The sequence below is a fragment of the Tupaia chinensis genome, unplaced genomic scaffold, assembly GCF_000334495.1.
Source record: "Tupaia chinensis unplaced genomic scaffold, TupChi_1.0 Scaffold000609_1, whole genome shotgun sequence".
Classification (NCBI taxonomy): Eukaryota; Metazoa; Chordata; class Mammalia; order Scandentia; family Tupaiidae; genus Tupaia; species Tupaia belangeri.
Window position 1 is genome coordinate 949,976 of NW_006160128.1, and position 25,979 is coordinate 975,954.

At 41.2% G+C, this 25,979-nt stretch overlaps 1 protein-coding gene, 1 long non-coding RNA gene and 1 pseudogene across 3 annotated transcripts in view; 1 reads left to right on the forward strand and 2 right to left on the reverse strand.

The window, feature by feature from the left end:
- LOC102493728 (uncharacterized) overlaps positions 1-14,975 on the reverse strand; it is a 17,006-nt gene extending 2,031 nt beyond the window's left edge. The window contains exons 1-3 of the long non-coding RNA XR_336020.2: positions 14,853-14,975; positions 14,057-14,205; positions 12,855-12,924 (exon numbers count right to left, since the gene is read on the reverse strand). This is a non-coding gene — a long non-coding RNA (uncharacterized LOC102493728). The remainder of the gene's footprint in view (positions 1-12,854; positions 12,925-14,056; positions 14,206-14,852) is intronic.
- The window catches only part of DCAF5 (DDB1 and CUL4 associated factor 5), a 125,491-nt gene that overhangs the window by 15,301 nt on the left and 84,211 nt on the right, over positions 1-25,979 (forward strand). For both annotated transcript variants that reach the window (XM_006158759.3, XM_014591699.2), the window contains exons 2-3: positions 22,960-23,103; positions 25,575-25,611. In XM_006158759.3, the coding sequence (XP_006158821.1) occupies positions 22,960-23,103; positions 25,575-25,611 (181 nt within the window). The remainder of the gene's footprint in view (positions 1-22,959; positions 23,104-25,574; positions 25,612-25,979) is intronic.
- Positions 19,147-19,410, reverse strand: LOC102476128 (acyl-CoA-binding protein pseudogene; annotated as a pseudogene).

Sequence of the window (25,979 nt, forward strand, 5' to 3'; positions counted from 1 at the left end):
CGTGTGTTTGTGTGTGTGTGTGTGTGTGTGTGTGTGTGTGTGTGTGTGTGGTCAAGATTCCAAGAGGAGAATGGAGGAGAAGGGATTGCGGTGTGGCCATCCCCCCCAGGGATGAGGTTCTGCACTTATAAAAGACTTGCTTAAGAGTTAAACTCTTTAAGTGGCTTATTTTGCCAGTATATTCTACCTATAGTTTCATTGTTCCTGAATATGGTTGTTTTGACTAAATTGATGGTGTCTTAGTATTATCCTCCAGGGTGGAGGGAGACTGCCCATCTGGCCAAGTCTCGAGTTTTAATTCTTAGCCCATTGAGGTATACTTCCTTACTTTGGAAAGTCTTTGTTTTCTTCCAAGAATGTTACTCATGAAGAGGACTCTTTTATTTATTTATTTATTTATTAGAATTATTTAACTTTTATTTTTGCTTTTCCTTCCTTCCTCCTCCCCTCCCCTCCCCTCCCCTCTCCCCTCTCTCCTCTCCTCTCCTCTCCTCTCCTCTCCTCTCTTCTCTTCTCTTCTCTTCTCTTCTCCTCTCTCTCTCTCTCTCTCTCCTTTCTTCCTTTCCTTCCTTTCTTCCTTTCTTCCTTTCTTCCTTTCACCAGAGAGGGACACAGTGAGAGAGAGGAAAAGTGAGAAAGTAGGAATAGCAGATGGCTTAATGGCTATGTCACTGGACTCATGTAGTCGACCGTGGTTCAAGTCCTGGACCCAATGGCTTAAACTCATGCTGGGCGCATGTACGTGTGTCCCCAAGATCCCGAGAGGAGAACAGAGGAGAAGGGATTGTGGCATGGCCATCCCCCCTAGGGGGGTGATTTCTTGCTTTCTGTCTCTCTGTCTCTCTCTGTCTTTCTGGTGAGCGCACATGCCCTCTAGCAAAAACCTCTCCAAAAAAATAAAGTGAGAAAGCAAGCTGCCAAATCTGGGACTTGAACCATGGTCAGACATGTGAGAGCTCAGCACCTTAACCACCGCACCACCTGCTGGCCCCAGGAAGAGGAATTTTTTTACAAATTTAAATGCCTGTCAAAATCTTGTTACACAACTTCTCTCATTCTGAATTTCCATTCCAGTCTTGTGTCTGAATTCTAATTGTGGCTTTTGTATTACTACTTAGGGCTAGGTGACTAACTAGAACCTCTGAGGATTTATGTTTTCTTTTTTTTTTTTCTCTCTCTCTCTCTTTCTCTTTTTCCTGTAGGGCATATGTGCTCACCAGAGAGAGAGACAGACAGACAGACAGAGAAAGAAAAAGAGAAATTATCCCTAAGGAGGGATGATCACACCAGTCCTTTCTCCTCCATTCCCCTCTTGGGCTTGCATGCACAAGTGCCTGCCTGGCATGGTTTACCAGGTTCAGGTCTGTGAGATCCAGCACCTTAATCTCCCCACTACCTGCTGGCCCATGTTTCTTTCTTTTTTTAAAATGGGTATCTTGACCATGTTGATGGTTTAGTATGAATACCCTTTTACTCCTTGCTTATAGATAGCTTAAACATGTGCTTTGCCTTAGACATGCTTGTAAGAAACGACAGAAATTTGGGTGTCTGACCACTAGCCCTTGAGTTACTCTCAGAGATGACATCTCTGTTTATACCTGCTGGTGGGTGGGTGCCGGATGGGTGTTGTATGCCTTTCTAGAAGGACTAAGAAATCCCTGGGGCCTACACTGATTCAGTCTTTTTAGAATTGCCTAAGAAGAGATGGGACCAGCAGGTGGCTTGGTGGTTAAGGCGCTGGACATTCCCACATGGTTGACCATGGTTTGAGTCCTGGACCTGGTGGCTTGCTTTCTCACTTTCTCTCTCTCTCTTTCTCTGGTCAAATTAAAATAAATGAATGAATAAATAAAATTAAACAAATGATTAAAAAAAGAATTGCCTAAGAAGAGAAAAGGTTTATTATGCTGTTAATTTTGCTTTTACAAAGAATTTTACAAAAGTTCAGGCAGGCAAGGTTTTTCTATACAAAAGTTTAAAAATCTGAAACTGCTCAGAATGGATGAAGAGTAAATGTAATAGAATACAGTCAGGATGGCATGTTGTCCAGGTTAGTTTCCTATGGCAGAAGAACTTAGACTGGAGATACTAGGAATACTGTACAATGTGCCACCCACTAGCTTAATACTTCCCTGTAAATCTTTACTCCTGTGAGAACCTTTTTTACTTGTTATTGTTATTTTTAGAAGATATTTATTTATTTCCATGTGTTGTTATTATTATTATTATTTTATTCGACCAGAGAGAGAGAGAGAAAGGGAAAGTGAGCAAGATGCCAGATCCAGTACTCGAACTGCTGTTGGCCATGTGGGAATCCAGTGCCCTTATCCACCATGCCACCTGGTGGCCCTCTGTTATTGTTAATTATTATTTTTTAATTGCCAGATGGTGCATATGCTTGCTGGAGAGAGGAAAAGCAAGAAAGTACTTCCTGGGACAAGCAGATGGCTTAATGGTTACATGCTGGACTCCCATGTAGTTGACCACAGTTTGAGTTCTAGACCTGGTGGCTTAAAACTCATGCTAGGCATGTGTGCATGCGTGCTCAAATTCCTTAGAGGAGAATGGAGGAGAAGGGATTGCAGTGTGATCATCCCTCCTAGGGAGTGATTTCTCACTTTCTGTCTCTCTGACGAGACACATGCCCTATAGGAAAAATCTCTTAAAAAAAAAAGCACTTTTGGGACCAGCAGTTAGCGTAATGGCTATGTCGCTGGACTCCCATGTAGTCGACCGTGGTTCGTGTCCCGGATCCGGTGGATTAAAACTCATGCAGGACGCATGTGCGTGCATGTCCAAGATCCCTAGAAGAGAATGGAGGATAAGTGATTGCGGTGTGGCCATCCCCCCTAGGGGGGTGATTTCTCGCTTTCTATCTCTCTGTCTCTCTCTGTCTGTCTGGCGAGCGTACACGCCCTATAGCAAAGAAATAAAACGTCTCCAAAAAAAAAAAAAAAGAAAGCACTTTCCAGGACCAGCAGTTGGCATAATGGCTATGTTGCTGGACTCTTGCGTAGTTGACCGTGGTTCGAGTCCTGGACCCAGTTGCTTAAACTCTGGCCAGGCGTGTGTGCATGCGTGCCCAATGTCCCTGAGAGGAGAATGGAGGAGAAGGGATTGCGTCATGGCCATCCCCCCTGGGGGGTGATTTTTTGCTTTCTGTTTTTCTGTCGAGTATAGGCACCCTATAGCAAAAACCTCTCCCCCCCCCCCAAAAAAAAAGCACTTTTCATGGGGCTTGGTAATGCTTCAGTCCCTCTTCCATCTCTCTTCCCGGATTTTGGGCACACTTGCACACACACTCATTGTGTTCTCATGCTGTGGAGTCCTGAACTTGAACCACATAGTCAGCCATGGAGTCAAGCTGCCTTAACCACCAGGCTGCGGGCTGTCCTGATAACCTGTTTTTACTGTCTTCTTAGCTATAGTTGAGGAGCTTTTGTTCTTTGACATGTCACTAAGTCCTCGCTGTACTGTTGAGAATTGCCTGTTGAATCATACAAGTCATCAGAATATTTCTAAGTTAAATAATGTGGTTGAATGTATATAAAAAATTTTTTTAAAAAGGCTAAGAACAAGAAAAAAAATATGACATTTATAAGACAGGCCTTCCATCCATTTGTAATTTCTAAAAGTTATGAAAATTTGGAAAATAAAGAGATAAAGAAAAAAAAAGTAATTTCACTCACTCTGGATGACCACTATTAATATTTGGAACATAGACTAGCCTTTTTTGGTATGCTTGTCAAGGAGGGGACTTTAAGAAAAGGTTTGTGGGGAAATTGAAATTGTACAAGTTTATTTTGTTGCCAGAAAAAACTGATATCTATGTATAGTTCTTTTCATCCTATGGATTTTCCATGTACTTGTTGAAAACTTATTGTATATATATATATATTTTTTAAAATTAAGATCAGAATTAAGCAATCTTTTCTGTTGGCTTTTCAACTTATAATTTTTTTTCCACATCATTGAATATTCTCCTAAAGCAGGATTTTTTAGTGTAAACATTATTATCGTGGACTGGATAAATATTTGTTATGGGGGATGTCCTGTGCATTATAGGATGTTGCACAATCTCCCTGGCCTCTACCTGGTATATGCCAGAAGCATCGCCCCAGACAACCAGAAATGTCTCTAGGTGTCAAACACATCCCAAAGGGCAAAATTACCCAAGTTGAAAATCACTGTTCTAAACCAATAGCTCTCATTTTTTTTGTTTTTTTTAGTTTCTGAACTTCTTTACACCATTAAAAGTCGTTGAAGACCTTGGGCCAACAGGTGCATGGTGGTTAAGTAACTGGATCGCACTTAGCTAAATCTACGATTCGAGTCCTGAACATGGCAACTTGAAATACACTGGGCTTTGTGTGTGTGTGCACAATATCCTGAGAGGAGAAGTAGGAAAAGAGATTGTGGCGTGGCCATCTCCTCCACTCTCCCAGGAGGGGGGCTGATTTTTCACTTTCCCTCTCTCTGTCTCTCTCCAATGAGCAAATGTGTCCTGTAGCAAAAACCTGTAAAGAAAAGAAAAGGAAAGAAGTATAAACATAACAATGAAATATTATTCATCCTTTAAAAGAAAAGCAATTTTGACAAAATCATCTGTCTTCAGTATGCAGTAGAAATGCTTTATATGTACTCCCCATTTTGTCATGCAGAGCATTAAGATGTGCACGCAGGTTGAAATTTGAAAATAATTGTTTCTACTGCTTCATCAAGGGCATTCCTAAGTGGTGGTGACATTTGTGTTTTTCTGTGAGTTGGTGGCGGTTCATACACAGATGAGTAGAACAGTTGGCTTTCACTGCCTTAGTTGGTGCTGAGACACCGGTGGTTTTACTCACCATTGTTTTGCACTAGCAGTACAATGTTAACAGCGAAAAAGGCAAATAGCTGTCGTGTTTGTTACTGGGAAATAGTTCGACTTTGCAGACCTTCTGAGAATCATGGAAAATGCATTGAGAGCAACTGTTGTAAAACATGACGTTACTACAGCATCTAAGCCTAGCAAATGTCTTCATCAGGATTTTACCAATTCTTTCTGTTTCTTCTATTTTTTGCTTTTGTAACAATCTTTGTAGATAAGTCTTTGTGAAAATATTTTTTCCCATTAGAATAAAATCTTTAGAAATGGAATTCTGGGACAGTGGGTATAAATAGTTTTTATATTTTTAAAATACATTTGACATATCCTACAAATATATTTGATATTACCCTCCAAGATGATTAGACCAACTTACTATTAAACTTATTTACTGTGGTAAATACGTTTCTTATGAGACTGGATCATGGCTGTTGTTGGGCATTATTTTTTTATCTTTACCAAGTCAGTCAGTATGCAAACAATAATATAATTTAAGAAGTTATTGTGGGGGCTGGCAGGTGGCGTGGTGATTTAGGGCACTGGTCTCCCACATTGCCAACCACAGTTCGAGTCCTGGACCTAGTGGCTTGCTTTCTCACTTTCTCTCTCTCTCTCAATCTGTCCCTCTCTGTTCAAATTAAAATAAGAAAATAAATAAAGTTAAAAAAATAACTCTTGGGGCCAGCAGTTAGCGTAATGACTATGTTGCTAGACTCCTACATAGTCGACCACAGTTCGCGTCCCGGACCTAGTGGCTTAAACTCACGCCGGGCGTGTGTGCATGCGTACCCAAGATCTGGAGAGGAGAATGGAGGAGAAGGGATTGCGGCGTGGCCATCCGCCCTAGGGGGGTGATTTCTCACTTTCTGTCTCTCTGCCTCTGTCTGGCGAGCACACGCACCCTATAGCAAAAACCTCTCCAAAAAAAGAAAAAAAAAAAAAAAGAACTCCTAAAAACGTTATTGTGGTCTTGATTACTTGTGAGGCTGAATACTTATACCTTAAGTTTTGACCACTTTGTAGTCTTTTTTTTTTTTTTTAAAAAAGGCTGATTACAGTATAACTGATTAGCTTGCAACTTTCTTTGTTAAAATAGTCACATTCTTTTAATGCCTTCGGTGATTATTCCCTAGTTACCTTGTGTGCTTGGACATGTATAAACCTCAACCTCAGATTTAGATGCCTTTTCTTGAGGAAGTACTAATGTGTCCTGATAACCTATTATCCCAATTTAAAAAGTTTGAGTTCCACCTTTTTGACATTTGTCATATTTAATGGGTATCACTTGTGCTATTAATATTTTTTTTCCCAAGTTGATTTCCTTTAAAACAACATTCAAAAGGAAGGTTAATATTGAAGTCAAGGATTTTGTGTGCTAGGGCGTTTTGATTTTGGCTTTGGTTTGGTTTGGTTTGGTTTTTGCTAGTAGACCTTAAAGTACATAATTATTGAAATCATTTCTCCACTACCTAAAATCATCCCGTGGCCTGTGTTTACCACCTTTAGGAAAAGCAAGGGCTTTGGAGTCACACATTTTGGATTTGAATTCCACTCTACCTCTAACTGGTGGTGTGCTCTTAGACAGGTGGGCCTCAGTTTCCTCACGGCAAAGGGGGATGTAGAAGAATATGATCTCTTTCTTAGGTGCCTTCCAATTCTATTCTGTGACTCCAATACATGAAGAGAGACATAGTGGTTATTTGTGGATTCTTTCTCTGTTTCTGCTTAGGAACTGGAGACATTATCTAGAGACTGGTGGACTAAATTAGAATTTAAAGACCCTAGCTTTGTTAAACTCCACTGCTACTAATCATTGGATTTTTGAGTAATCATTTTATTTCATGGGGCTCTAGTTGTTCACCTAGGGTGTTGCTTCTACTTTAATACATAATTCGTATTTAATGTAAAGTACTCCAAACTAGGAGCCAAGGCAAGTCAGGGCCTCATTTTTGACATCCTTAAATGGGGATAATATTTTAGCCCTACTTACCTAATTGGAGATATGGAAAAATGAGTTAATAGATAGATAAGTGGACTCCCTTTGAGTGGATGAGTAAAGACATGGTTAATCCCTTTAGATGTTATCCCTCTGTGGCTACTTGAGTGGTGAAGAGCAAGATTGGTATGACACTGTCTCCTTATCTCTCCAGACTTGCCTGCACTTGCCATTTGATCCCGACCTCCCACCCTCGATTTAGGAAGTGCCATTTGGACAGCAGTTTTGTGACCTTGGGAAAAATCACCCAACCTTAACTTAATCGTGGGCCAAATGCAGCCTACACCGAGCCCTCATTTAGCCTGCAAAAATCAGGTTGTTGGCTTCTTTTGAAAATCAGAAATTCTGGCAACCTTGAGCCTGCTTTCCTCTATGGCAACAACTAGCTGGAACAAAATAGTGATTTGCGTTTAAGAACGGCTTTGTGTCCAGTCCACCATTAAATCTGGTGGCAGGTTTCACTCATTTACTTAGCTCCTGGTCCCTGTTGTGTTGGAGAGAGTGGATTGCATCTGGTAGGAACTGTCTCTAGAGCGGGATGACCCTGAATACTGATCCTTAGTAGCTTCAGGTGGCTTTCCTGTTGTTTTATCTGGATAAGAAGGATAACAATAATACTTACTTCATAGAGTTGTTAAAAAGGTTAGAAGAGGGGACCAGCAGGTGGCATGGTGGCTAAGGTGCTGGACACTCCCATGCGGCCAACCACGGTTCGAGTCCTAAACCTGGTGGCTTGCTTTCTCACTTTGTCTCTCACTCTCTCTGGTCAAATTAAAATAAATGAATGAATAAATATAATTAAATAAATAATTCTTAAAAAAAAAGGGTTAGAAGAACTATTACCTGTAAAAACCCTTAGGACAGTCGCTGGTCCACAGTACATTTAGCTAATGTTAGCTATTGCTCAACTTCAAAGAGCACAATAATTAGACAACATTTATCTAGCTCTTTTTTTAAAAAAAAAAAAAAAGAGATTTTTTTGCTATAGGATGTGTGCACTTGCTGGAGAGACAGAGACAGACCGAAAGAAAGTGAGAAGTCACCTCCCCAGGGGGGATGGCCGTGCTACAGTCCCTTTTCCTCCAGTCTCCTCCTAGGATTTTGGGCACTCAGGACCAACAGTTGGCGTAATGGCTATGTCATTAGACTCCCATGTAGTCAACTGCAGTTCAAGTCTTGGACCTGGTGGTTTAAACTCATGCCGGGCACGTGTGCATGTGTGCCCAAGATCTGGAGAGAAGGGATTGTGGTGTGACCATACCCCTGGGGGGTCATTTCTTGCTTTCTGTTTCTGGCGAGCGCACATGCCCTATAGTAAAAACCTCTACCCCCCCCCAAAAAAAAAAAGATTTTGGGCATGTGCACACATGTGTCTGGCATGAGTTTTAAGCAACTGGGTCCAGGACTCGATCAGCGGTTGACTACGTGGGAGTCCGGCTATGTAACCATTATGCCATCTGCAGGTCCATATGTGTCAGGCAACAAGCCAAGTCTTTTACACAGATCTATCTAATTATTCCTAACATTAATACTGTGAAATACCAGGTTGTCATGACTCATTTTCTATGTAAAATGAGTCATGACTTTTCCAAAGACCCAATAGATAGAGTTATTTTCTCAGTTTTAGAAATGGGAGGTCTGTAATTTAGAAAAGTTAAGTAACCTATCTAAAGGCATACAGCTAGTAAGTGTTGGCAACTTTCAAATTTGAGCCTTGTACACATATCCTAAATCTGTGGCTTTGAATGCTGTGTTATGCTGTCCACATTACATCCACCTCTGAAATACGTCTCATTATAAAGTGGCAGGCATGGACGAATAAAGAGAAATGCTCTTAATGTTTTGGTAAGTGTTTTGAGGAGAGAATGCATATAAAATCTCCCAAACCTTTATATGACGTTAAATTATTTAGGTGGTGTAATGCCACACCACTGGGGACAAACCGAAGGAAACTCTTTTTGTTTGTGTGGAATGGTGAACACAAAAGTGGTAAGAATTTCCAGCTCTATGGCCTGGTGGTTAAGGGAGCTGGATTTCACCTGGTCGACCATATGGTTGGAGTCCTGGACCCCATGGCTTGAGAAACACACGGGGTACATGTGTGTGCACACCTGAGTGAGTGAGAGACAGAGGGAAAGTGCCAAAGCAAGCTGCCAGGTCCAAGACTCAAACCATAGTCAGCCATGTGGGAGTCCAGCGCCCTTAATCGCCATGCCACTTGCCAGCCTGAAAAATCGGAACTCTTATGTATTTCTGGTGAGAATGTAAAAATGACAAGCCACTGTGGACAATAGGATGGCAGTTTCTCAAAAATTAAATGTGCAATCCATATGATCTAGCATTTTCAATTCTGGGTATATGCTGAAGAGTATTCAAAGCAGGGATTTGAACAGATATGTATGTGTACACTGGTGTTCATGTCAGTATTATTCACAACAACTAATAGAAGCAACAGAAGTGTCCATTAGTGGATGAATGGACCAAAAAAAAAAAAGTCATCTATACCTACAGTGGAATATCATTGAGCCTTAAAAAAGGATGAAATCCTGACACATGCTACATGGATAAACCTTGAAAGACATTGTGTTAAATGAATAAGCCAGTCAAAAAAAAACAATGAATAAGCCAGTCACAAAAAGACAAATATAATTCTTCTTAAATGAGGTACCTAGAGTAGTCAAATATAATTAAATAAATAATTCTTAAAAAAAAAGGGTTAGAAGAACTATTACCTGTAAAAACCCTTAGGACAGTCGCTGGTCCACAGTACATTTAGCTAATGTTAGCTATTGCTCAACTTCAAAGAGCACAATAATTAGACAACATTTATCTAGCTCTTTTTTTAAAAAAAAAAAAAAAAGAGATTTTTTTCCTATAGGATGTGTGCAAGAGACAGAGACAGACCGAAAGAAAGTGAGAAGTCACCTCCCCAGGGGGGATGGCCGTGCTACAGTCCCTTTTCCTCCAGTCTCCTCCTAGGATTTTGGGCACTCAGGACCAACAGTTGGCGTAATGGCTATGTCATTAGACTCCCATGTAGTCAACTGCAGTTCAAGTCTTGGACCTGGTGGTTTAAACTCATGCCGGGCACGTGTGCATGTGTGCCCAAGATCTGGAGAGAAGGGATTGTGGTGTGACCATACCCCTGGGGGGTCATTTCTTGCTTTCTGTTTCTGGCGAGCGCACATGCCCTATAGTAAAAACCTCTACCCCCCCCAAAAAAAAAAAAGATTTTGGGCATGTGCACACATGTGTCTGGCATGAGTTTTAAGCAACTGGGTCCAGGACTCGATCAGCGGTTGACTACGTGGGAGTCCGGCTATGTAACCATTATGCCATCTGCAGGTCCATATGTGTCAGGCAACAAGCCAAGTCTTTTACACAGATCTATCTAATTATTCCTAACATTAATACTGTGAAATACCAGGTTGTCATGACTCATTTTCTATGTAAAATGAGTCATGACTTTTCCAAAGACCCAATAGATAGAGTTATTTTCTCAGTTTTAGAAATGGGAGGTCTGTAATTTAGAAAAGTTAAGTAACCTATCTAAAGGCATACAGCTAGTAAGTGTTGGCAACTTTCAAATTTGAGCCTTGTACACATATCCTAAATCTGTGGCTTTGAATGCTGTGTTATGCTGTCCACATTACATCCACCTCTGAAATACGTCTCATTATAAAGTGGCAGGCATGGACGAATAAAGAGAAATGCTCTTAATGTTTTGGTAAGTGTTTTGAGGAGAGAATGCATATAAAATCTCCCAAACCTTTATATGACGTTAAATTATTTAGGTGGTGTAATGCCACACCACTGGGGACAAACCGAAGGAAACTCTTTTTGTTTGTGTGGAATGGTGAACACAAAAGTGGTAAGAATTTCCAGCTCTATGGCCTGGTGGTTAAGGGAGCTGGATTTCACCTGGTCGACCATATGGTTGGAGTCCTGGACCCCATGGCTTGAGAAACACACGGGGTACATGTGTGTGCACACCTGAGTGAGTGAGAGACAGAGGGAAAGTGCCAAAGCAAGCTGCCAGGTCCAAGACTCAAACCATAGTCAGCCATGTGGGAGTCCAGCGCCCTTAATCGCCATGCCACTTGCCAGCCTGAAAAATCGGAACTCTTATGTATTTCTGGTGAGAATGTAAAAATGACAAGCCACTGTGGACAATAGGATGGCAGTTTCTCAAAAATTAAATGTGCAATCCATATGATCTAGCATTTTCAATTCTGGGTATATGCTGAAGAGTATTCAAAGCAGGGATTTGAACAGATATGTATGTGTACACTGGTGTTCATGTCAGTATTATTCACAACAACTAATAGAAGCAACAGAAGTGTCCATTAGTGGATGAATGGACCAAAAAAAAAAAAGTCATCTATACCTACAGTGGAATATCATTGAGCCTTAAAAAAGGATGAAATCCTGACACATGCTACATGGATAAACCTTGAAAGACATTGTGTTAAATGAATAAGCCAGTCAAAAAAAAACAATGAATAAGCCAGTCACAAAAAGACAAATATAATTCTTCTTAAATGAGGTACCTAGAGTAGTCATATACAGAGATGTAGAAATGGTGTTCTGGAAGAACGGTGGTTGTTAGTGGCATGGAGAGGTATTATTATTTTTATTGATTGATTGATTGATTGAGAGGGACTTTTGCTGTAGGGTGTATGTGCTCGCCAGAGACAGAAAGCAAGAAATCACTCCCCCCAGGGGGGATGGCCACACTGTAATCTCTTCTCCTTCAGTCTCCTCTTGAGATTTTGAACATGCACACACATGCACCTCATGTGACTTTCAAGCCATTGGTCCCAAGATGCAAACCATGATCGACTACCTAGGAGTCCAGCTACATAATTGTTATGCCATCTTCTGGTCTCAAGACGTATTATTTAATGAGTATAGAATTTCAGTTTAGGAGGATGAAAATGTTCTGGAGGTGGATGGTAGTGATGGTTACACCACAGTGTGGAAATGTGATTATAGCTAAAACTACACTTAAATATGGTTAAAATAACTTTGTGAGGGATTTTTGCTATAGGGCGCATGTGCTTGCTGGAGAGAGAGAGACAGAAAGTGAGAAGTCACTCCCCAGGGAATTTGCCCATGCCAGAATCCCTTCTCCTTCATTCTCTTCTTGGGATTTTGGGCACGTATGCACATGCACCCAGCATGAGTTTCAGGCTGCCAGGACTTGAACCAGTTTACTCATGTGAGAGTCCAATGCCTTAGCCACTGCACCAGCTGATGACTCCTACATGTATAATTACATATATGTGTGTGTGTATACACTTTTTTTTTTTATAGAGATTTTTGCTATAGGGCATGTGTGCTAGCCAGAGAGACAGAAACAGAGACAGAAAGCGCAAAATCACCCTCCAGGGAGATGGCCATGCTGCAGTCCCTTCTCTTCCATTCTTCTCTTGGGATTTTGGGCATGTGTGCACCTGCACCTGGCATGAGTTTTAAGCCCCTGGGTCTGGGAATCTAACTGTGGTCGACTACATGGGAGTCCTGTGATGCAACTGTTATGCCATCTGCTGGTCCCCAAAACACACACACACATGCACATATATATAAACAATTTATTTGATTTTATTCATTTATTATTATTACTTTTAAACTTGACCAGAGAGGGAAAGTGAGAAAGTAAGCTGCCAGGTCTGGGACCTGAACCTTGGTTGCCCATGTGGGAGTTCAGCATCCCAACCACCACACTACCTGTTGGCCCCCAAAATATCTATTTTTTTAAAGCCACAAATTACTAGGCATTCTTAGGAAATAAAATGGGCGTAAACATGCTTTTCTTCCCTTTATAAATCTGCCAAACATCCTCATTTGGAATTATAGGTATTGTTTGGACTCTGCCTGTTGGTAGAATGGATATAACTTGGTTTTAGGCTTGAGGCCCAAGTCCTTGAATTAACAAGTCATTTTATCTCTCTGATCTTCATCTAGAAAAATGGTCTATATTATCCTTACCTTATAAACTTGGATCAAATAAGATGGGTGTATGGATGAAGGTTTACACAGGAGTCAGTGAGTTTCAACTCTGAAAAAAAATATCAGAAGAAGTTTGTTCGTCATTCAGTGATATAGCCAAGCTGTGTGGCACACAGACTGCCTCTGCATTATGCTGCCACTGCTTGGCACTTGGGAGAGGGGTGTGGCCGACACACAGGAGGTTGGCTTTACAGAGTCCACTGACTGAAAAGAAGGAATACGTAGGCTTAGAAGAACGCCAGGCTGGGACCAGCAGTTAGTGTAATGGCTATGTCGCCGGACTCCCATGTAGTTGACCGCGGTTTGCGTCCCGGACCCAGTGGCTTAGACTCATGCCGGGCGCGTGTGTGTGCGTGCCCAAGAACCCGAGAGGAGAATGGAGGAGAAGGGATTGCGGCGTGGCCATCCCCCCGGGGGTGGGGGGTGATTTCTCACTTTCTGTCTCTCTGTCTTTGTCTGTCTGGCGAGCGCACACGCCTATAGCAAAAAACCTCTCCAAAAAAAAAAAAAAAGAAATTGTTTCATACATATCAGTACAGACAAAACCACCTCATGCTTTTCAAATAGATGAATAAAAAAACTTTTGCTTTTTTTTTTTTATTATGGTAAAATATGTGTAACATAAACTTTGCCATTTTCACTTTTTTTTTTTTTTTTTTTTTTTTCTTTAAAAGTGCATGCTCTCCCAGGAAGGGGGAAAAAAAAAACCATGAAGGATGGTCATGCTGCAATCCTTTTTCCTCTGCTTATCCATCAGGATTTAAAAAATGTACACGCATGCACTTGGAGTGTTTTTCAAGCCACCAGTGCCGGAGCGCAAACCTTGGTTGGCCACGTGAGCTTGATCTCCCAGTCTGTAGTACATAACTGCAGAGCCGACCCACCATTTCAGCTTTTCAAGTTCAGTGGTATTAAGTACATTCACACTGTTGTGAACCATCACCACCCTCTATTTCTAGATTTTTTTCATTTTGCAAAACTGAAAGTCTACTCATTCAGCAACTCCCCATTCTCCCTTGTCTCTGGCCCTTGGCAACCACCATTCTACTTCCTGTCTCTGAATTTGACTACTCTGGGTACTTCATATAAATGGAATCATACAGTATTTGCCCTTCTAAGTCTGGTTTATTTAATTGAACAGTAATTTTAACTAGACTTCTTGATGGCGTTTAAATTCTTACTTATCGTTTGTTCTTCAAGCAGAGTTGTTGCAGGGGCATCTGCTCCAGCGTTTGAGTGCTCTCTCATCTTGTCCTGTGCTTGGCTTACTTTCTGAGGAAACCCAATGCAAATCCTTATCTTCTGTGCTTAAGCTTTCCTGGGCTATCAACTAAGAAAAATGTTAAGTAATTACATTTGTTATAGTGTAGTATAAGAGCCTGCATGTTTTCTGCTTATAGCTCAGTACCCTTTGGGAAAGAATACTTTCTTTTCTTTTTAAGAGGTTTTTGCTTTAGGATGCATGTGCTCACCAGAGAGGGAGAGAGAGAGAGACAGGCAGAGGGAGTGAGAAGGAAAGTGAGAAATAACCCCCTAAGGGCAATGGCCAAGCCACAATCCATTCTCCTCCCTGGATCTTGGGCATGCATGCACATGCACCCAGTGTGATTTTCAAGCCACCAGGTCTGGGACTCGAACTACAGTCAGCCATGTGGGAGTCCAGTGACGTAACTGCTATGCCATCTGCTTGCTCCAGGAAAGAGTATGCTTTAAATGGAAAAGGTGTTCTATAACTGTAAAGCTGCTGCCACAGTTCTTTTTATAGCTGCTCCTACATTTTAGTGCGGGATGAAATCAACTCAATATAGCCAGTATCAGGGTAGCTATGTTCTCCTGATGAGGTGAAGCTAAGCAATCTTTGACCCTCGTGCTGTGCTGAAAGGTCTCATCTGAGAGACCTCTGTGCTCTGCCTTGGGAAGACTAGGCTGGGCTCCCTCTTGAGGCTGACCCCCATAACCACCCAGCTACAAAACTACCTTCAACTAGTATATTCTCCACTTCACAGGCCACTCATTTTCTGTCTGTGGAGTTAACTATAAAACATCTCTGCCCTCTTGAATCGACTAGGTGATTCAGAGATGGGAGAGCTAGACAGTCTCTTTCAGGTTCTGAGCTGATAGAACCCTTGCTTTCCTAGCCTTCCTTTGCTTTGTGGGGTCAGAGGCTGGGGCACAGTTGTTCTGCTCCCTCTGCTGGCTTAAAAGCAGCCCAGCAGTTTCAGATTTTGTTCTAATTTGTACCCACTGAGATTTTCTTTGCCAACACCTGGTTGAAAAGTGTTGACTTTACACAATTTTTTAAAGAGTTATTTATTTAATTTTATTAATTTTATTATTATTTTTTTGGAGAGGTTTTTACTATAGGGTGTGTGCGCTCACCAGACAGACAGAGAGATAGAAAGTGAGAAATCAGTCCCTAAGAGAGAGAGATTTTTTTTTTTTTTTGGAGAGGTTTTTGCCATAGGGTGCATGCGCTCGCCAGACAGAGACAGAGAGACAGAAAGCGAGAAATCATCCCCCAGGGGGCATGACCACACTGCAATCCCTTCTCCTCCATTCTCCTCTTGGGATCTTGGGCATGCACGCACACACGCCCGGCGTGAGTTTTAAGCCACTGGGTCTGGGACGCGAACTGCGGTCGACTACATGGGAGTCCAGCGGCATAGCCATTACGCTAACTGCTGGTCCCAGAGAGAGAGATTTTTTTTTAAAAGAATATTTTACTTAACTTTATTGATTTATTTTAATTTGACCAGAGAGGGACAGAGAGAGAAAAAAAAAGAGAGAGAGAGAGAAAAGGAAAATGAGAAAGCAAGCCACCAGGTCCAGGACTCAAACTGTAGTTGACTATGTGGGAGTCCAGTGCCCTTAACCACTGCGCTACCTGCCAACCCAAGAGAGAGATTTTTACTATAGGGCACGTGCTCTCACCAGAGTGTCAAAAAGCGAGAAATCACTCCCCTGTGGGGATGGCCATACTTCAGTCCCTTCTCCTCCATTCTCTTGGGATTTGAGGCAGGTACACACATCTGCCCAGAGTGAGCTTTAAGCTGCCAGATTCAGGACTCGAACTGCTGTCGACTGACTACATGGGAGTCCAGCAGCATTACCCTTATGTCATCTGCTGGTCCGTAGTCTTGCATTTCAGATTACTAAGTACCTGACAAAATTGAATTGTTCTGTAAATGTCTCCAGTGAATGGGATAAGATCTTAGGTTGAGGATGGTTATGACTTTAAGTACAAAAATGTACTCTGTTTTCAATCGAAATTGTTTCCTTAATCTGCTCTAATTCAAGAGAGATTGTGCTGCCTGGCATAGGGCTTAGCGAGTAAATATAGAGGTGCCCTTAGGCTTAGCCACTGCAGCGCAAGGCAAGCGGGAAGTGCAACTATGTGGTGGCTCAGGCCACATGGGAAATCTGGGTTTGCTTCCTAACCCAACCTAAAACAGGCTAGGTACAGTGGTGCTTATGGTCACAGTTAACTGGGAGATTAAAGCAAGAGGATTGGAACAGGTGTGACCCTGACAAAAATCTCTATTTCTCTCTCTCTCCCTCCCACTTACACTCTTCTCCTAAATTTATTATAAGTGCACGCACGTGCGCATGTGTGTACATATATAAAGAGAGAGAGAGAGAGAAAGGTGCTCTCAGTTATTACCATTTTTTGCTATGAGTATCTCAGCCAATCCTGCAAAGTCATATTTTCTTCTTTTTTACCATGAACATTTCTTTGAAATAAAAAGAAACAAAGGCAGAATTTATTAAAGGAATATGTTAGCAAAAGTAGAATATTATAGTGTAAACCATCTAATACCATTGTCCACATCTGATGAATTACCTATCCCCTTACCTTTCCCTCCCCCCATAAAAGGAAATTCCAGACATAAGCCATTTCCCACACTTTAGTATTCATCTCTAACTGATAAAAACTTTTTCCTTTTTTTTTAAAGGTTTTTTTCTTTTCTTTTTCTTTTTTTTTTTTTTTTTTTGCCATAGGGCTCAGGCACTCCCCAGAGAGAGGGAAAGTGAGAAATCACCCCCTTGGGGGATGGCCATGTCACAGTCCCTTCTCCATTCTCTTCTTGTGATTTGGGGGACACATGTACTCATGCCTGGAGTGATTTTTCTTTTTTTTTTTTGGAGAGGTTTTTGCTATAGGGTGCATGCACTCGCCAGACAGAGAGAAACAGACAGAAAGCGAGAAATCACCCCCTAGGGGTATGGCCATGCCACAATCCCTTCTCCTCCATTCTCCTCTCGGGATGTTGGGCACGCATGCACACACGCTCGGCATGAGTTTAATCCCCCGGGTCCAGGACTCAAACTGTGGTCGACTACGTGGGAGTCCAGCGACATAGCCATTACGCTAACTGCTGGTCCCATGCCTGGAGTGATTTTTAAGCTGGCTTGTCTGGACTTGCACCATGGTCAGCCACATGAGAATCCAGCGCCTGAATCACCACACCACCAGATTAATCACCTTAACCACCACCTTTCTTTATGACATTACCACAGTGTCTATAATCAGTATTCTTAAGAGATATAACAATACTTCATTATGTCAGGAAGTATTTAAACATAAAGAAAAGTAAGAATCAATCAGATTTGACAAAATGCTGACAGTAAATTTACTTCGAATCTATTATATTTTGTCGTATTTTTAAAATTTCTTTCTTTCTTTCTTTCTTTCTTTCTTTTTTTTTTTTTTTTTGAGAGGTTTTTGCTATAGGGTGCATGTGCTCACCAGAAAGACAGAGACAGAAAGCGAGAAATCACCCCCCAGGTAGGATGGCCATGCTGCAATCCATTTTCCTCCATTCTCCTCTTGGGATCTTGACGCATGCACATGCACCTGGCATGAGTTTAAGCCACCGGGTCCGGGACTTGAACTGTGATCGACTACATGAGAGTCCAGCGACATAGCCATTACCTCAACTGCTGGTCCTATACTTTTAAGACTTTTCTTAAGAATAGTTTTAGGTTCTCAGTTAAATTAAGAGAAAGGTACATAGCCTACGCCCACACATACATAACCTTACTCATCGTCAACGTCTTCCACCAAAGTGGTACGTCTGTTACAATTGAAGAACCGACGTTGACATGCCATACTGATCCAGATTATAGTTTACATTAGGGCTCACTTTTGATGTTTGATATTATACTGATGTGGAAAAATGTATAATGATACATATCTATCATTATATTGGGTCATCTGAAAAGTCATGACACATTTTTGCATAGAAAATCATAATATACATCCACAGTGTCTGGCCATAACATACCATGATTTCTTTCTACCACCAGTCTTCCAGCCTGTCACACCTTGGGCACTTGTGTACATGCTCAATGTGTTTCAGGCTGACTGGGCCAAGGATTTGAACCACTGTTGCTGTGTGGACTTAGGCTTTTCTTGAGCAACTCATTATTGCTGAACCATGGGACCTGCCAGTTTTTAATTTTAGTGATGTTCAGCTCATCAATTATTTTTTCATGGATTATGCCTTTGACATTGTATGTAAAAAGTCACACCAGACCAGCTGGTGGCATGATATGTAAGGTGACTGGATGCCATGTGGCTCACATGGTTAAAGTCCCAGACCCAGTGGCTTGAAAAACCACACTGGTGTGTGCGTGCGTGTGCATGCCCCAAATCACAAAAGGACACATGGGAAAGAGGAATTGCAGCATGGTCGTCCTCCATGGGGGTGCTTTCTCATTCCCATCTCTCCCCTCCCCATCTCTCTCTGGTGAGCACATGTGCCCTCTATAAAAATTTTAAAAAGGAGAGACAAAAAAAGTCACTGCCATACCTGAGGTCATTTAAGTTTTTTCCTGAATTCTCTCCTAGTTTCATATTTTATACATATGTCCATGATCCATTGTGAGTTAATTTTTTACAAAGTATGTAAGTAAGGTCTGTGTCTAGATCCATTTCTTTGCAGGTGGAGGTCCATTTTTCCCAGCACCATTTGTTCCAAGGACCATTTTGCCTCATCGCATTGCCTTTTCTTCTCTGTCAAAGATCAGTGGACTTTATTTGTGTGTTTGTTTGTTTAAGTAATAAATGTAATTTTCATTGATCTCTGGTAAAAACTACTCAGGGAAAACCAGTGATTGTCTTAGCCCCTAGTCTGTGAGACCCAGAACCTGAACAGCCCTGAGGAAAGGGCTTAGCTGGTTATTTTCACATCATCCACAGTATTAAAAAAAACAAGGCATTATAAATCAGTTTAGGTTCAATATGTGGCTGGCAACCAAATCCAGTCTCTCATATTCTGTGTTTTTTCTTGAGCTCTTCTACTTTGTCCACGTGAGCTTTCATGGCATCTTCCTTGGGAGTCCCTTTCAGCTCATTCCAGGCATCCCACTTGGCCTTGCCTTTGAGGTCCAGCATCCCTGGTCACTCTGTGTTAATGTCACCCACAGTTACTTGCTTGTAGGGACTGTAGGTAAATAGCATCTCACTGCGTCCTGGCTTGGTGTTGAGGTCTTTAACCTCCTCAGAGGCTTTCTCAAACTCAGCCTGAGACATTGGCGGACATGCAAGGATTCTTAGTTGCCTGCAGAGGAGTTAACTATATTTATATGGTCTATTTCTGGCCTCTCTATTCTGTTCCATTGATCTATTTATCTTTTTTTATTTTTATTTTTTTGAGAGATTTTCACTATAGGGCGCGTGCGCTCGCCAGACAGACAGAGAGAGACATAGAGACAGAAAGCGAGAAATCACCCCCCAGGGGAGGGTGGTCACACCACAATCCCTTCTCCTTCATTCTCCTCTCGGGATCTTGGGCAGGCACGCACACGTGCCCGGCGGGACGCGAACTGCGGACCACCACGTGGGAGTCCAGCGACATAGCCATCACGCTAACTGCCGGTTCCCATTATCTTTTTTTTTTTTTTTAAACACCAATATCGCAGTGTCTTGATTACTGTAGCTTTTTTAAATAAAATAATTATTTTTTAAATTTTATTTAATTAATTAATTTTAATTTGACCAGAGAGGGACAGAGAGAGAAAGAGGTGTGGGGAGTAAGAAACCAAGCCACCAGGTCTGGGACTCAATCCGTGGTTGGCCACGTGGCAGTCCAGCACCCTCAACCACTATGCCACCTGCCCGCCCCAATTACTATAGCTTTATAGTATTTAAAATCTGTTTAAAAAATTGTTTTAATTTACACATAGTAATTGTACATATTTATGGAATACAGTGTGATTTTAAAAAATTATTTTATTTAACTTTATTTATTATTTTAATTTGACCAGAGAGGAACAGAGAGAGAGAGATGGTAAGAGAGCAAGTCACCAGGTCTAGACTCAAACCATGGTTGGCCATGTGGGAGACCAGCGCCCTTAACCACCACACCACCTGCCAGTCCCCAGTGTGATGTTTTGATACATGTATGCATTATATCATTATGTGATAAACGGATTAGGGCAAAGTATATCTATCACCTCAAACCTGTATTGGTTCTTTGTAGTAAGAATGTTCACATTCCTCTTTTCTAGCTTTCTTGAACTATATTATTGTTATTGTTCATTCTCATCCCCTACCATGCATTAGAACATCAGAACTTATTTCTCCTAAGTAACATTGTACATGTGTTGTCCAATCTTTCTGTCTCCCCTCCTTCTGTCCCCCCAGTTTCTGGTAACCTTTATTCTACTCTGTTTCTTTGAGCTCAACTTTAAAATTAAATTCCACATATAAGAGAGATTTATGCACTATCGGTCTGTGCTGGGCTTAACATGGTGTCTTCCAGGTTTATCCATGTTGTCACGAATAGAGTAAGTTTTAAAATCAGGTAGTGTTCATTCTCCAACTTTGTTCTTTTGCAATATTATGTTGGTGGGCCAGCTTGTGGCCTGACCTGGTGGTTACTTAAGTTGTAGCCCACATGGCAAACTACACAGTTTGAACCCCAGACTAAGCTGTTTGAGAAATGTGCAGGGTGCATGTGCATGCATGCCCAAAATCCTGAAAGGAGGGAGAAATAGAAGAGAAGGGATTATGATGTGACCATTCTCCATTAGAGATGGGGGTGCTAGGGCCAGGATTCAAATATCAGTCAGCCATGGTGGATCTATCACCCTTAACTATCAGGCTATGGACTTGAACCGTGGTCAGCCATGTGGGACTGTCCAGTGCCTTAACCACCACACTACCTGCTGGTCCCAACACATATTTTTAATGTTATATGTTTTCTTGAAATAAAGTAAGCTAGAGAAAAAGTGTTATTAAATAAATCAAAAGGAAAATATGGGGACCAGCAGGTGGCGTGGTGGTTAAGGTGCTGGACACTCCCACGTGGCTAACCACGGTTCAAGTCCCAGACCTGGTGGCTTGCTTTCTCACTTTCTCTCTCTCTTTGTGTCTCTCTGGTCAAATTAAAATAAAATAAATGAATAAACAAAATTAACTAAAAATAATTCTTTTAAAAAAGGAAAGTACGTTTATAGTATTCAACTGTTTTCCAATACATTTCTTTTTAAAAAACTTATGTATATGTGAATTCGTATACTTAAAAGGAGTAATTTTAGGTCATCTGTACAGGTTTTTGTTTGTTTTTAAGTTTGCTATTGGGTGCATGAACTCACCAAAATGAGACAGGGGAAATGAGACATCACCCCCCACCCCCATCACCCCCACCAGGTGAGATGGCTGTGTTGCAGTCCCTTTTTCTCTACTCTCTCAGGATTTGGGGCATGTACACATACATGCCTGACATGTTTTTCAAGTCACTGGGTCTGGGACTTTTAACTGCATAGTCAGCCATGTGAGATCTAGCCACCTTTAAATTCCATGCCACCTGCTGTCCCAAGTATTATTTTTATACTTAAAAATATATACTTAAAAGTTATTCTTTTCCACAGGCCAGCAGGTTGTGTGGTGGTTAAGGCACTAGATTCCCACATGACTGGTAACAGTTTAAGTCCCAGACCTGATGACTTGAAAATTATGCTGGGTACTTGTGCATGTGTATGCAAAATCCCAGGAGGAGAACAAAGGAGAAGAGATGGTGGCATGACCCTCCCCTCGTGGAGTGGGGTGATTTCTCACTTTCCCTCTCTCTGTCTCTCTCCAGCGAGCATACGTGCCCTATGCCAAAAACCTAAAAAAATTTAAAAAGTTAGCCTTTTCCTATCTCTTTAAAAGGCTTTTAAAAATAAACAACTATTTTAAAAATAGTTATTTTATTTGTTGTTATATTATTTATTAATTAGTTAATTCAATTTTAATTTTTTTTGAGTGGGTGGTTTTTTTTTTTTGTTTGTTTGTTTGTTTTTGTTTTTTTTGCTATAGGGTGCGTGTGCTCGCCAGAAAGACAGACAGAGACAGAAAGTGAGAAATCACCCCTTAGGGGGGTTGGCTTCACTGCAATCCCTTCTCCTCCATTCCTCTCGGGATCTTAGGCATGCACGCACATGCGCCCGATGTGAATTTAAGACACCGGGTCCGGGACTCTAACTGCGGTCGACTACATGGGAGTCCAGCGACATAGCCACTATGCTAACTGCTGGTCCCAATTTTAGTTTGACCAGAGAGAGGAAGAAAAAGTGAGAATGCAAGTCACCAGGTCTGAGACTTGAACTATGGTCGGCCAGATGTGAGTCTAGCACCCCAACCACTGTACCACCTGTAGTCCCCAAAAGATTTTTTGCTATAGAGTGCATGTGCTTGCCAGCAAGAGAAGGAAATTAAACAATCACCTTCTCTTCCATTCTCTTATTGATTTTTGGGCATGCATACACACGTTCCTGTGTAATTTTCAAGCCACTGGGTCTGGGACTTAAACTATGGTTGGCCACTTGAGAGTCCAGCACTTTAGCCACCATACCACCTGCTGACCCCAATTTCTGTTTATCTATTTACGTTTCAGTTTTTGGGAGACAGACAGTGGCCTGGAGGTCATATGTCTACTGATGGTTAAATGTAAAGAGTCCTGTGCTTATGTGCCTCATCAAAATCTTATGGAGTTGGGGAGATAGAGTGTTAGGATTGTATTGGAGGCTGGCAAGACCAAGTGTTAGCCCTGTAATATGAGCTGTTTTAACTCTAGATTCTTACTTTCCTCTGAAGGAGGAGATGACCGCCGGGTTCTACTATGGCACATGGAACAAGCCATCCACTCCAGGGTCAAGCCCATACAGCTGAAAGGAGAGCACCATTCGAACATTTTTTGCCTGGCTTTCAACAGTGGAAACACTAAAGTATTCTCTGGAGGTGAGAAGGAAGAGTCCACTTTGGGAAATTCACTGTGGTTGGGATTTTAGAGAAAGGAGTGCTCATAAAACTCCAGTGTTTCTTTCTGAATCTCATTGACATGTTTGTAGGGTAGTGCCTGCCTGCTTGCCTGCCTTTTTGGTGGAAAACTTTTCATATTGCAGTCTGCTGCACAGAAACACACACACACTCACTCACTCACTCAAAATAATACCTAACATTACTTTATGTGGTATACTCTGATATATTTTAAAAATCTGTGGGTTTTTTTTTTTTTTTTTTTTAATGCTGTCGGTATCTTGAATTGGTGTCATGACCCATGGCTGGCTCCTGTTTGAAAGTATTATGATAGGGTGCAATTGGCATGGCTGGTGCTCAGGCCAACCTCTTGGTGATGGCTTCCATCAACCACACCCCTGACAGCAGATTTCTAGCCTTGACCTCTCTTCTGAGCAGATTATTTCCTCCTGGAGATCTCCACCTATGTTTCAAAGATAATTTAAATGCAGTGGGTCCAGCACCACTATTGTTAGTCCTCCCCTGCACACAAATCTCTTGTTGCTTGATTCCCTTTTTCAGTTGTTATTGCCATTCACCCAATTACATAAGCTACTGGGTTTAACTTTAGAAAACTGCTGACATTTAACCATTTTCAGCTTTAAAAAATGACAGTTTCACATGGTTCATTCCTAATAGTGATCTTGAAGTAATTGCAAACTTGCTTTTCTTTGCATTTATAGTCACCAGGTCCTGTCAGATCTATTTTGAAAGCCTCTTATATTCATCCTTTAGCTTCTCTTCTCTTTTTCTACCCCTACCCCCTGCCCTGATTCAGGTCCTCATCTTTGGTCTGGATTATTACAGTGGCTTCCTTGATTTCTGTTACCAGTCTTTGACCTGCCTTTTAAGTTCTTTCAAAAGATAAAGATTATAAGCCAGCAGATGGCATAGTGGTTACGTTTTTGGACTCATGGTTCAAGTTCCAGACCTGGTGGCTTTTGTGCCCAAGATCCAGGAGGAGAATAGAAAAGTGATTGTGGCATGACCATTCCTCCAGGGAGTGATTTCTCACTTTCCCTCTTATTGTCTCTGTCTCTCTCTGATAAGCACATGCACCCTATGACAAAAACCTCTAAAAACTAAAAAATAAAGTTTAGACATGTGAATCTTTGACCCTACAGTGCCTGTAGAATGAAGTCTAAACCCCAACTGCCCTGTCTGCCTCATTTCCTTTCCCCATGCCCTACATGCTTGCCCCTAGACTCCTTAGCATCTGAAGTGTGCTCCACACGTACCATTCTGTCCTCGTGCCTTTTGTCATGCTGTTCTTCCACCTTGTTATCCAAGCCCTCCCATTTTCCCTAAGTGGTTGCTATGAGTATTGAGTTAGTTGTTTTCTTCCATACACTTTAAATCTGCTCATGAAGGAAGTAGTTGCAGCATAGCCAGACCTAGCAGAACAACATGACACCCTCTTGTTGCTACATAGTTGTTTGTTCAGTTGTACTGTGAATTTCTCCAGGACTGGGCAGAATCTTACCTTCCTTGTATGCATAGCACCTAATACTATGCCCAGTACTTATAAATACAAGCATTAGTGTGGGCTTATTGATTTCACTGGTGTGCACCCACAATAGAATTTAGACAACCTAGTCACATCTTTACTGCTACTTTTGCTTTTTATTAAAGTGACTATTGGTTGTGCCTATTTCAATATAGACTGGGTTTTTTTGTTTGTTTTTTGTCTTATATATATGTTTTTAGTTTTTGGCTATATAAATATTCTAAGTTATGACTACATGTAACATGAATGTAGTATGTTTAGATCTCTTGATGGAATGAGGAGAAATGCTAGTGGAAAGAGTTGTGGATAAAAACTTTCCGATCTTTAGAATCATATAATTATCAAGTTTTAATGTAGTAAAAGATGATGAGAGTAGTAGTAGTAGTAAACATTTATTGGGGGCTTATTAAATGTTTATCCTTATTCTGAATGCTTCTACAACACATTCTTAACATAACCCTATGAAGTAGGTACAATAATTATTTCTATTTTACAGGTGAAAAGTTGAGGCATAGAAATGTTTTGATATTTTATTCCAGGCCTAATAGTTAATGAAGGTTTGCTGGGGATTGGGGAAGAAGGAAAAAAATGCTAACTTGAATGAACAAATTGATTGCCCATAACTATTGAGTCTTTTCCATAATGGCCAAAGTGTTTTACATCATCCAGTGGATCATATGTTTTGGGAGCTGTTCTTATGTTATACCTTATTGCTATTATGTTTTTAAGAATTGTCCAGAAAATGTCTTATCTTTCTTATTTTTTTTCCAGTTAACATTCCTAATTTGTACTAATGTTGACTTTATTCAAGTTTTTTTCTCCTCTGAAAACTTTAAAATACTCAGTTGTAATGTGGACAGGGACCACTTGCAGGTATTATCAAATGTCTGCTTTTTTTCTTTCATAGGAAATGATGAGCAAGTTATCCTCCATGATGTTGAAAGGTAAATAATTGTTGGTGTGTGAAGATGACTGATTCTTTTTTTAATGAAGAGAGGCAAAACATTGCTTTAGACCAAAGTAGCTTTTTGTTTTTAGAAGGAAGCATTAAACTAGCTGTCCGTGTCTAAAAAGATTCCTTTGATAGTTTTGAAATAAAGTTTTGATTTAAAAAAGAAAAAGGCTTGAAAAGTTGGTATGAAATTATAGTTTTTGGGTAGAAGTTTAAAGGCAGAGATTGAAAGAAAATGAAGCATAATTTTTTTTGGGGGGGGGAGAGTTTTTTGCGATAGGGTGCGTGTGCTTGCCAGACAGACAGAGACAGAAAGCGAGAAATTACCCCCCCAGGGGGGATGGCCACGCCGCAATCCCT